The 13,431-nt window shown below is 42.9% G+C and overlaps 1 protein-coding gene across 1 annotated transcript in view; it reads left to right on the top strand.

Annotated features, from left to right (window-relative positions):
* Positions 1 to 13,431, top strand: part of ADCY3 (adenylate cyclase 3) — a gene marked incomplete in the record, with an annotated part of 286,396 nt that overhangs the window by 226,674 nt on the left and 46,291 nt on the right. Inside the window, 1 exon segment of the mRNA XM_078786848.1 lies at positions 13,005 to 13,092. Within this exon segment, the coding sequence (XP_078642974.1) occupies positions 13,005 to 13,092 (88 nt within the window).

The following is a 13,431-nucleotide window of genomic DNA, read 5'->3' as shown; positions in this document are numbered from 1 at the left end:
ACTCACTCATTGATTCACTCACTCACTGCCTCACTCATTCACACACTCACTCACTCACCCACCCACTTACTCACTGACTTGACTGACTGGCTCACTCACGCACTCACTCACTGATGTAATAAATATTTCATATTTTCGAGTTGGGCTCACTCAATCACTCACTTACTGATTCACTCACTCACTCACTGATTCATTGACTCCTCACTCACTGACTCCTCACTCACTCACTCACTCACTCACTGATTCACTGACTCCTCACTCACTGACTCCTCACTCATTCACACACTCACTCACTCACTGATTCACTGACTCCTCACTCACTGACTCCTCACTCATTCACACACTCACTCACTCACTCACTCACTGATTCACTGACTCCTCACTCACTGACTCCTCACTCATTCACACACTCACTCACTCACTGACTGGCTCACGCACGCACTCACTCACTGATATGATAAATATTTAGTATTTTCGAGATGGGCTGCAAAGTCGATATTTTCCATGCTGATGTATCTCAAATTCACGATTTCCTAAATAATCACAAACTGTCCGGAATCACAAAACCTTTCTCTTTGAAGAATGGCAGTTTATTGTCGAAAGCGTTGAGAACGTGAGAGTTTTCAAGGTAAGTTTGGTCATGTATGGCTTCAGGTGTACACTCGGGTAAATTATCGAGAGCCAAGCAAACTGGAGGACCAAGGAATTTGAATTAGTAAAGGAAAGAACGCAGAAGAGGAAGAGAAGAAAATGAAAGTGTATTTGGCACAGATGGTGGGGGATGCACAATGAATGACGCCTTGGAAGTGAAGATCTCGCGCATAAATCAGGCCTGCCTGCTGACACTGACACGTTTAGATCTTCAAAGGTCACACCTAACACGAGCTCTGCAGAGATCGTGAGGTGTCACCCCCAACTGTGATCCATGGAGATGACACAATCCCTGTGATCATCTTCTTCTTTTTTTTCATACCTACGGTGCAAGTAACTGCTTGTACTGTACTTGTGCTACCAGTGTAAGCTGTGTAAGGCATTCGGCACCTTTTCAAGGTTCAACAAATTACGATTCTGATTCCTGAATTCTGGAATTTTTTGTGAGTGGGCTTTGTGTCATGATATGGTTCATGGTCTTTGATCTTTTTACCTTCTGTTTATTTGTGTTTAAGTTTTGTTTCCGAGTGTGGGTGTATTAAAGGGTAAGATTTTATATAATCAGACCTGGTATATTAACAAGGCAATTGTATTATACAGTACTTTATCATGATTATAATTTATCATGACTATAATTTATCATGATTATAATTTTTCATGACTATAATTTATCATGACTATAATTTATCATGATTATAATTCATCATGACTATAATTTATCATGACTATAATTTATCATGACTATAATTTATCATGACTATAATTTATCATGATTATAATTTATCATGACTATAATTTATCATGATTATAATTTTTCATGACTATAATTTATCATGACTATAATTTATCATGATTATAATTCATCATGACTATAATTTATCATGACTATAATTTATCATGACTATAATTTATCATGATTATTTTTCATGACTATAATTTATCATGACTATAATTTATCATGATTATAATTCATCATGACTATAATTTATCATGACTATAATTTATCATGACTATACTTTATCATGATTATAATTTATCATGACTATAATTTATCATGATTATAATTTTTCATGACTATAATTTATCATGACTATAATTTATCATGATTATAATTCATCATGACTATAATTTATCATGACTATAATTTATCATGACTATAATTTATCATGATTATAATTTATCATGACTATAATTTATCATGATTATAATTTTTCATGACTATAATTTATCATGACTATAATTTATCATGATTATAATTCATCATGACTATAATTTATCATGACTATAATTTATCATGACTATGATTTTCATGACTATTATTTCTCATGACTATAATTTATCATGACTATAATTTATCATGACTATAATTTATCATGACTATAATTTGTCATGACTATTATTTATCATGACTATAATTTATCATGACTATAATTTATCATGACTATAATTTATCATGATTATAATTTATCATGACTATAATTTATCATGATTATAATTCATCATGACTATAATTTATCATGACTATAATTTATCATGACTATAATTTATCATGACTATAATTTATCATGATTATAATTTATCATGACTATAATTTATCATGACTATAATTTATCATGACTATTTTTTTTTTTTTTTTTTTTGTATACAAGATCGAGGCTCGTGAAAGAGCGAAAATTAATCACACAGAAAGACAAACAGACACATAAAACAAATAACATCGGGAGCGGTAGACAAGATGGGGAGAGAGGGGGAAGGACACAAACACAACATTTGAGAGCAGGGACCGAGAGACATGGAGACATCGAGAGATCTGTGGGAGGGAGAGGGCTTTGGGGGGGAGGCATGTGAAGGGGGGAGGCATGTGAAGGGGGGGAGGCATGTGAAGGGGGGGGGGGTGGGAGAGGTATAAACATATGGACACTGCCAGGATTTCCAGGAAATAAGTTGGAATTTCAAACAAGGTGGATCTGGGGTGAATTAGTGGGGGTAGAAAAGATCAAGGTTATGGATGGGGGAAGATAAGAGATGGTGGTGAACAGCTGTTTTAAAGACCTGGAGGGAGGAGAGGGATTGAAGGGAGTGTGGGAGTTTGTTCCACAGGCGGGAGAAAAGAGGAATGAAAGAGTGAAGGTGAGCAGAGAGCCGAGATTTCGGCAGTTTAACCATCAGAGGGTTGCTGGCAGATCTTGTGCGACCTGTAGGAATATTTGGGGGACAGAGCACGGAGAGAGCTGGGGGAGCAAGGCCGGAGAGGAGTCGGTAGAAGACAGAAAGACCACCTACCTGCCTGCGGTGAGTGAGTGAAAGGCCCTCAGAGATAGCTTCATCGCGGGAGATTCCAATGATTTTGAAAGCTTTGGATTCAACAGCGTGAAGCCGAGCCAGGTGTGAGGCAGGAGCACCAGCCCATAGGGGAGAACAGTATTCCATTGAGCTGCGGATGAAAGCCTTGTATGTGGTGAGGAGCTCAGGTGTGCCGAGGAAGGACTTCGCACGACGGAGGATGCCCAGTCGGCGACTGGCTTTGGAGGCCAGCTTGGAAATGTGGTTTTCCCAAGAAAGATCATGGCAGATAGTGAGACCCAAAAGCTTGAGTGACAGAACTTCTTGGAGAGGATTGTTGAGAAAGTAGATGGGAGGGTTGTCCAGTCGATCTTTTCGGAGAGACATAGTAAGAGAGTGAGATTTGGCAGGATTGAAAGACATGTTCCACTTGTTTGACCAGTCTGTGATTTTGTCCAGGTCTTCAGAGAGTGAGGAGGCTGCAGACTGCCTATCTGAGGGAAGAGGAATGGAGCGGCAGAGAGTGGAGTCATCAGCAAAGAGATAGAGAGGATTTTCCAGAGAGTCAGAGAGATCATTGATAAAGACCAGAAAAAGCACAGGGCCCAGCACACTTCCTTGGGGAACTCCAGCCTGAACAGGAAGGGGAGATGAGAGAAATCCATTCAGGGCCACACGTTGACTACGACCAGAGAGGAAGTCCGCAAGCCATGCATGGAGATTTCCATGGATACCATAGGAGGAGAGTTTGGTGAGCAGAGCTGGGTGCCAGACCGTATCAAAGGCCCTTGATATGTCAAGGGAGACAGCTCTGATTTCCTGTTTGGCATTCAGGACCTCCATCCATTGTTGAGACAGCAGAAGCAGCATGTCCAGAGTAGAGTGACCTGGTCTGAAACCAAATTGATGATCAGAGATCAAGCCATTGGAGAAGAGGAAAGATTTCATATCCGAAGCAATGATGGATTCCATGACTTTGCTGATAATTGGGAGCAGGCTGATTGGTCTGTAGTTGCAAGGATCTGTTTTTGCACCTTTTTTGTGTAAAGCGGTAATGTTAGCTGATTTCCAGGATGCTGGCAGATGACCTTGAGCAAAAGAAAGGGTGAAAAGAACAGAGAGAGGGTGAGATAGAGCGGCAGAGCAGGATTTTAGGACCCGTGGGCTGATGCCGTCTGGTCCAGTTGCAGAATCAGAGTCGATGTTTGACAAAAACTCCTCCACCTTGTCAGGAGAGAAGGACACAGAGTCCAGGAGCATTTGGGTTCGACTGGGAAAGGTGGGAACAGAGAGAGATGGGTTTGGGACTAAGGATTTCGAGGCGAACACAGAGTTGAGGCATTCGGCTTTGTCACGTGCGATGTCAACTGTGTGGCCATTTGAGGTAAGGGAGGGGATGGAGGGGGAACAAACACCAGAAACGGATTTGACCAGACGCCACCAGGATTTGGAGGAAGGAGACAGGTTTGAGAGTTCATTCTTGAGTGAGGAGAGATAGTGCTTCCTGGCACTCCTGAGGGTAGACACACACTTGTTCCGAGCTTGGTGGAAGGAACTGAGATTTCCTTCAGTTGGATTAGCCTTCCAAGAGGCAAAGGCAAGTTGTTTCAGGGCAACTGCCTCACCACAAGATTCAGTGTACCATGGACGGGAGGAAGGGTAAGCCAATTGAAGGCGAGATGGGATAAATCTGTGCATGAGAGAGATCAGTTTGCTTTGGAAGAATTCCCAGGAAGAATTGATGTCAGAGGCAGTGGAGATGGGAGACCAATCCAGACGATTGATGGCTGCTTGAAGACCGTCCCAGTCGGCCTGAGTGAAATGCCAGACTCGTCGACGCTGAGGAGGCTCTCTGAGAATGGCCAGAGAGATGTCCACTTTGACAAGCACATGATCAGAAGAACCGATTGGAGCAGAAGAAGAGCAGCAGACATTAGCAGGGAAGTTTGTCATAACCAAGTCTAGAAGAGAAGATACTCCATTGGCTGAGATCCGGGTCGGGAAATTGACAGATTGTGTCAATCCCAGTGAGTCACAGAAGTCCTTTGCTGAGGTGCCATGACTAGTGAGAGAGGAACCCACACCCAACCAGGTGGCATGATGACAGTTGAAGTCACCACATATGAGGAAGAGAGAGTTGGGATGAGTGGATAGAAGTTGGTCCATGTTGTCAGACATTGAAATGTAGATGGAGTCATCACTGTTTGGGGGACGGTACAGAACACATATGAACAAAAGGTGGGAGCGGAGAGGAAGCCGTAACCAGAGGTACTCCTGCGGGTGAGGAGGAAAGAGAGCAGTGCAAGGAGAGTGAGGAAGAGTTTTTGACAAAGATAGCCACCCCACCACCAGGCCGAGGCTCAGGTCTATCATACCGGAGGAGGGAGTAACCAGGAAGAGATATTAAGGAATCAGAGACATCTTGAAGGAGGAAAGTCTCTGTTAAGCAGATCAAGTCTGGATTGTCAGAAGCAACCTGTATGGAGAGATCAGTCAGGTTTGAGCGAAGGCCCCGGATGTTTGAGGTCCATACCGTTAATGAAGAGAGAGGGGGAGCATCGGGTACAGGACAGGGGAGGGGAGGAGTAGGGTAAGATGAAGGATGAGAGGGGGAGGTAGGGAGAGCAGTTGATAGTGTTTCAGATGTTGCAGAAGAGTTCCAAGAAAGGGAAGGATGAGGAGGATGAAAGGTTTGCTGGTGAAGGGATGCGGCACAGTGAGGGGTTGTTTGAGGGGGGGCAGAGGAAAGTAGAAGGTTTGGGGGGGTGGAGGTATGAGATAGAAGGGAGACGAAGTGGGGAGGAGGCAGCTTGGAGGAGGAGGGGGGAGGAGAGAGAATTGGAGAGGAATGGTATGGGGGGAGAATTGAATGGGAGGGATTGGGGGGGAGTTTTGAAGGGGAGGAGTGAGGGGGGAGTTTAGGAGGGGAGGGGCAAGGGGGGAGTTTTGGAGGGAAGGGGAAAGGGGGGAGATCAGGAGTGGAGGGGCAAGGGGGGGGATTAGGAGGGGAGGGGCAAAGGGGAAGTTTAGGAGGGGAAGGGCAAGGGGGGAGTTCAGGAGTGGAGGGGCAAGGGGGGAGTTTAAGAGTGGAGGGGCAAGGGGGAAGTTTCGGAGTGTAGGTGCAAGGGGGGGGATTTGGATGGGAGGGGCAAGAGGGGAGTTTAGAAAGTGGATGATTAATGAAAGACGAACATTGATAACAAATTGGGTTTGTTGTGATTTTCAAGTTAGCAATCCGGTTCAGGATGATGGAGGAGGGATGGAATGAATGTGAATTTAGACCATGTAGTGAGGGAGACGTATAAGATATTGAATTTCTTTTTTTTGAAGTGGAATGAGTTGGAGAGGAAATTGAGAAAAGCCTTTTAAATAGGAAGAAAAACAGCGTGTTGTAATATACCACTGAATAAAAAACAGAAGGGGAAAGGTTAAACATATTTAAAAATATTTAAACAGAACTATGAACAATCTTATATGCACAAAAATACCAACGGGGGGAGAGCCGAGAGGGACCACCACGAGTCACGTGAACAGGGCAAACGGTGGATGGCAAGGAGATAATGGGGGTGGGGCGAACAGCACACCTGGACAGAAAATACAGGATGAGACAACAGTACACGTGGAGAAAATAAAATAAATGTTTTTGTTTTTGTTTTTGTTTTTTTTTGGGGGGGGGGGTGGGGAATTAGAACGTTAGACAGTATTATGTTCGGGGTAGAAGGGAAAAAACCAAGAGCCAAGCAAAACACACTTAAGTTAACAAAACACCGACGGGGGTACAACTACAAGGCCACACACAAGGGCAGAAAACGATTAATTAATTAGGAGTTACAGGAAATTCAAACCAAAACTAACTATAATCAAACAATATCGCATGGACGATAAAATAACGAATTGAAATTTGACAATCTATCTGGGGAAATGGGGGAGAAACACGTGGTCGAAGAACGAACGAACGAATAAGAATGAATAAACGAATGAGCACAGAGAAGGTAGTCTTTTTTTTTTCTTTTTTTTGAGTTGAGATTTACATAAGGAAGTAGGCTTTGGGGTGGAAAGACTGCGAAAACAGAGAACGAAAGTTATTGGATCACAAACAACAGGCGCTGAGAGAAAAACAAAGCCTCAAGGTTGTACAGTGTACACTGTACAAGACCTCGAGACGACACGAATTAACGCGATTTTCAATACAGGTATGAAAGATTTGCACCGAAAATCTTTGACGGGACAATAAACGTACATACACCATAAAAGAAATACAGTTATAACGAAAATACAAATTGGAACAATGACTTAACTTCGATTTCGATGGAGAGCGTGGAGACCTGCGAAAAAACGAACCGTCGCCAGCAAGACCGGAAACGGAAGGGTTATACGGACTATAATTTATCATGACTATAATTTATCATGATTATAATTTATCATGACTATAATTTATCATGATTATAATTTATCATGACTATAATTTATCATGATTATAATTTATCATGACTATAATTTATCATGACTATGATTTTCATGACTATTATTTCTCATGACTAATTTATCATGACTATAATTTATCATGACTATAATTTGTCATGACTATTATTTATCATGACTATAATTTATCATGACTATAATTTATCATGACTATAATTTATCATGACTATAATTTATCATGACTATAATTTATCATGACTATAATTTGTCATGACTATTATTTATCATGACTATAATTTGTCATGACTATTATTTATCATGACTATAATTTATCATGACTATAATTTATCATGACTATAATTTATCATATAACTATAATTTATCATGACTATAATTTGTCATGACTATTATTTATCATGACTATAATTTGTCATGACTATAATTTATCATGACTATAATTAATATTGGACAGGTTGCTATTTTGACGTGTGTGTGTGTGTGTGTGTGTGTGTACACATGTATATGTGTGTGTGTGTGCACACATGTATATATGTGTGTGTGTGTGCACACATGTATATGTGTCTGTGTGTGCACACATGTACATGTGTGTGTGTGTGCACACATGTATATATGTGTGTGTGTGTGTGTGTGTGTGTTTGTGTGTGTGCACACATGTATATATGTGTGGGTGTGTTTGTGTGTGTGTATGTGTGGGTGCACGCGTGTGTGTGTGTGTGTGCGTGTATGTGCGCGCGTGTGTGCGCACGCATGTGTATATATATATGTGTGTGTGTGTGTGTGTGTGTGTGTGTGTGTGTGTGTGTGTGTGATTAACCTGAATCATCTTTGTGCTTGAAGCATTTATGACATGTTGTGGAAGCGCTGATGCTCTGGCAATAGTTGGGGCTCAACCCCCACCACCTCTCCATTTACACTCAATAATATATATTTTTTAATAGTCTCATACCTCTCCCTCTCAATCACCTAATCGATTGTGTATTCTCTTGTCTCTTCACTTCTAAAACTCTTTATCAAACCATGTGACCACATCGGAAACTTTCTGGGTTGACTAGTGTTCCATGGTTACACCAACTGGGAGATACCTCCATGGATTGATGAATCATTCCAATCTGAATTAAACATTTATTGTGCATACATAGTTAATCCACTGATGTTCATGTTTCATTATTATATGCAAGGAATGTGAAATGCATTTCTCTTTGCCTGTTTGCGTTTTCCTTTGTTTTTACCTTTTTGCTGAATTATTTTCTCCTTTACTAAGTTGATACTCATGGAATAGCGAGAATGGAAGAGATGGATAGAACACGGTGGAAAGCGAGTACGAGCATCACTTTTCTATATTTGTGCTTTTACTTTTAATGTGTCAATTAACGACAGATCAACTGTCTTGCGTAAATGGGAGACAGGTCGACAAAAATACACGGACACGTCTTACAAAGGAGTTTTGAGTGGCAGGATTAGAAGGATACTCGGGGGTTGAGATGATCAGGGTGGGTATGGGAGAAAATATAAAGTGGAATTGCATTTGTTTGCCTGGTGGGAAGAACATGAGAGGCTACATCTATTTCTTTACTCATAAATGTTTTTGATTTCTCACTCCGTTACCTTCATGGCGACCTGCATGCTCTTCACTGCATTGGACAAAAGGTTTCTGATTGGTTTTGAATCGACCAATTTTAAGACTTTATCAAAATAGACACAACTGTCCAAGAGGAGATGTTGATATAAGTCTTGCAAATCTCTGTGTCACTGCGTACCACCCTTTTTGGGTGTTGGTCCATGGTCATTGACGATGGTCGTGATCTCGGGATCATTTCTCTCTCGTCTTCCCTTTCAAGTCAACAAATATATATTTTTCTCAATTTGGTGAACAGAACACACATTGATGCATCACGCAACCTGTGAAACACCGGAATGACAGTTTATAGCTGTGTCGGGACTCAAACCCAAACTCAAAGGCCATTGTGTCAACCCAGACTGCAACATGCGTGGTATAATATGATATGGTATAATAGGATAATTAAAGGATCAAGAAACCGCTCTACTCCTACACCTACGTTTCTTATGAAAGAAAGATTTGCATGTTTGAAAGTGAGCTCTGACCATTGCCATAAGGAGTGACACACACGCACTTTCGCACTGAGTCAGCGTTTATTATATCACCATGTTCTACAGAGTTTTGAAGTGCATGGGTTTTTTGTATAGAAAATGTCGACTTATGGAAGAGCAAGGCGACAGAAGGGAAAAAGGCAACGTACTGACAGTGGAGCAGTGGGTTCACAAAGTGACACAATGAACAAGGGAAAGAATGTGAAGCCCTGGAGGGAAGAGAGCGATTGAAGACCCTCCAGAAGGCAGTTCGACAAATGGAAGAAAAGAGGAACAAAGGAATGGAGGTGGGCATGAAGGCAGATTTCTGGAGGTAGGTGTCAAGGCAGATTTCTGGAGGTGTGCGTAAAGGCAGATTTCTGGAGGTGGGCGTCAAGGCAGATTTCTGGAGGTAGGTGTCAAGGCAGATTTCTGGAGGTGTGTGTAAAGGCAGATTTCTGGAGGTGGGCGTAAAGGCAGATTTCTGGAGGTGTGCGTAAAGGCAGATTTCTAGAGGTGGGCGTAAAGGCAGATTTCTGGAGGTGGGCGTCAATGCAGATTTCTGGAGGTGGGCGTCAAGGCAGATTTCTGGAGGTGTGCGTAAAGGCAGATTTCTGGAGGTGGGCGCAAAGGCAGATTTCTGGAGGTAGGCGTCAAGGCAGATTTCTGGCGGTGGGTGTAAAGGCAGATTTCTGGAGGTGGGCGGAAAGGCAGATTTCTGGAGGTGGGCGTAAAGGCAGATTTCTGGAGGTGTGCGTGAAGGCAATTTCTGGAGGTGGGCGTCAAGGCAGATTTCTGGAGGTGTGCGTAAAGGCAGATTTCTGGAGGTGGGCGTAAAGGCAGATTTCTGGAGGTGGGCGTAAAGGCAGATTTCTGGAGGTGGGCGTGAAGGCAGATTTCTGGAGGTGGGCGTAAAGGCAGATTTCTGGAGGTGGGCGTGAAGGCAGATTTCTGGAGGTGGGCGTAAAGGCAGATTTCTGGAGGTGGGCGTGAAGGCAGATTTCTGGAGGTGGGCGTGAAGGCAGATTTCTTTGGAACTTAATCAGGAGACGGTATAATGGAAGATTGTTTGCATACTGGAAGAGCTGGGGAGGTTAGAGGGTTGATAGAATATAGTTCGACCACAAGCGATGCAGGATGAAAAAAACAAAACGGGCCTTTCAATTTCACCGAATCCGAGATAGAGGGAGAGAGATAGCTAGAGATATGTGATGCTGGGGTACTATTCCATGGGGGAATGTGATGCTAGGGCACTATTCCATGGGGGAATGTGATGCGGGGGCACTATTCCATGGGGGGATGTGATGCTGGGGCACTGTTCCATAGGGGGGAGCACCCGGAGCAGTCGAAATGAAGGAGTCATATTTGTTGTGTTTGTATACATATTCTATCGATAACCTCAGTCACTTGCATCCTTCATGTCAAGTCTCAGACACTGGTCAGTTTTACATGCATATTGGTCACAACGCTGCTGGATATGTGTTTCGGTATAAATTTTAACAATATTTACCAATTTAACAGATGTTCACCAAAGGAAAGGAATTTTGTGTGCATGATTGGGGTACTGTGCACAATAGTTCATTTCACCCTCATCTCTACTCACAATCTTGTGTACCCCCATTAACCCTACATTGCCCAAACCCTTTACTTGCAGGTTCCTGTGTTTCCTCCCCTCCTCTCCCTCCTCTTTTCCCAGTGTTGTTCTTTCCCTTGTTTTTTTTTTGTACAGTATGGCCCACTGTCAGTATTTTGACTTCTTATCCTACATTACTTCGCTCTTCCATGAGCGTAGATTTTTTTATTCCAAAATAATAATAAAACAAGAGCAAAGTCGATAACGAGCCATCGCAAATCCTCGCGCTTCCCACCTAAACGAAAGTTGAAAGATGGCAAAAAGGTTCCACCAGGAATGACCCAATATCAAATGATGATTTAATTTATTTTTGTTTTGTCCCCTGTGGCCCTGGGACATTAATCATGGGTCAAAACCAAGAAATCCTTAAATATTTCATGCGTCCCCCAATGTTGATTGCATATAGGTACACAAAGTTTCATTTAAAATGTGTCCGTAATTGCATTTTTGGGTATTTGACCATTTTGGGGGTGAGGCCAAACATTATACTGCTGTCGCACCTTCTTGCCATGTGGTGATCATGGGGATCATTCATGGCATAACCCTATGCTCTACCTCTTAGGGAGTCATGGCATAACCCTGTGCTCTAGCTCTTAGGGAGTCGATGCATAACCCTGTGCTCTAGCTCTTAGGGAGTCATGGCATAACCCTGTGCTCTAGCTCTTAGGGAGTCGATGCATAACCCTATGCTCTAGCTCTTAGGGAGTCATGGCATAACCCTGTGCTCTAGCTCTTAGGGAGTCATGGCATAACCCTGTGCTCTACCTCTTAGGGAGTCATGGCATAACCCTATGCTCTAGCTCTTAGGGAGTCATGGCATAACCCTGTGCTCTAGCTCTTAGGGAGTCATGGCATAACCCTGTGCTCTACCTCTTAGGGAGTCATGGCATAACCCTGTGCTCTAGCTCTTAGGGAGTCATGGCATAACCCTGTGCTCTACCTCTTAGGGAGTCGATGCATAACCCTATGCTCTACCTCTTAGGGAGTCGATGCATAACCCTATGCTCTAGCTCTTAGGTAGTCGATGCATAACCCTATGGTCTACCTCTTAGGGAGTCGATGCATAACCCTATGCTCTACCTCTTAGGGAGTCATGGCATAACCCTATGCTCTACCTCTTAGGGAGTCATGGCATAACCCTATGCTCTACCTCTTAGGGAGTCATGGCATAACCCTATGCTCTACCTCTTAGGGAGTCATGGCATAACCCTGCGCTCTACCTCTTAGGGAGTCATGGCATAACCCTGTGCTCTACGTCTTAGGGAGTCATGGCATAACCCTATGCTCTAGCTGTTAGGGAGTCATGGCATAACCCTATGCTCTAGCTCTTAGGGAGTCATGGCATAACCCTGTGCTCTAGCTGTTAGGGAGTCATGGCATAACCCTATGCTCTAGCTCTTAGGGAGTCATGGCATAACCCTGTGCTCTAGCTGTTAGGGAGTCATGGCATAACCCTGTGCTCTACCTCTTAGTGAGTCATGGCATAACCCTGTGCTCTAGCTCTTAGAAGTCGTGTACTTGGCTATTAAATGTTGTCAATAGGAAGAGATGTTTGCTCTGTTCCTCTTCGTGAACAAACTATATATACCATATAAAATGCAGTCAGTGTGTGTGTTTGTACAGTCTATGTCTGTACAGAAACATATTTTTAAAATAACAATAAATACAAAGAGCCGGGAGGTGAAATTTGCTGCACGTGATGTGCAACGCGCAGAGAGTGAAACGAGTGTTCATTTACCTCTGTAGGATGTCTAATAAATAAAGAAGATCTAAGCACACCTGACACTAGGCCGAGGCTTCAGACTTTGGCACGCTCATGGGGCTATCATTTTAGAGGGGATTTTATTCTAGTAAAATATAGACATTCAAGTGTTTCATGCTCTCCTTGCTTTGTGCCCCTGTGCAGACGACTTGCAAACTACATCACGTTCCTGTCCGGTTTGATGGTTCTTATCGTCCTCACCATATGCTGCCTGGCAGCCCTGTATCCAAACGTAAGTCTGGGTGGGTGCTCCTTGTACTCATAACCCACACCTTGTAACTCGTCGCCATGTCTTGGCTTCACTCAGACTCCTCGTCATACTTTGAACTGCCTTCTCGTTGGGTGCTCTTGTCACATTCCCTGTTGACTTTCAAGATGGAAGCCAATCATCTCCTGCTGTGCTTTATTTGACCTAATCATGAACCTTTATTCTTTCACTATTCCCATGCTTTTCTTGATTACCTGTCGCTTCCAGATTTTTTTCTGATTGTCCTGTATCCTTCGCTTCTTGTGACATCGATACTTTTGCTAACCCTAACCCTAACCCTAACCCTAACCCTAACCCTAACCC

Source organism: Myxine glutinosa, chromosome 11, assembly GCF_964187855.1.
Source record: "Myxine glutinosa chromosome 11, kmMyxGlut1.1, whole genome shotgun sequence".
NCBI lineage: Eukaryota > Metazoa > Chordata > Myxini > Myxiniformes > Myxinidae > Myxine > Myxine glutinosa.
The sequence above is the reverse complement of the archived record's forward strand: the minus strand, read 5'-3'. Positions and strand labels throughout refer to the sequence as shown.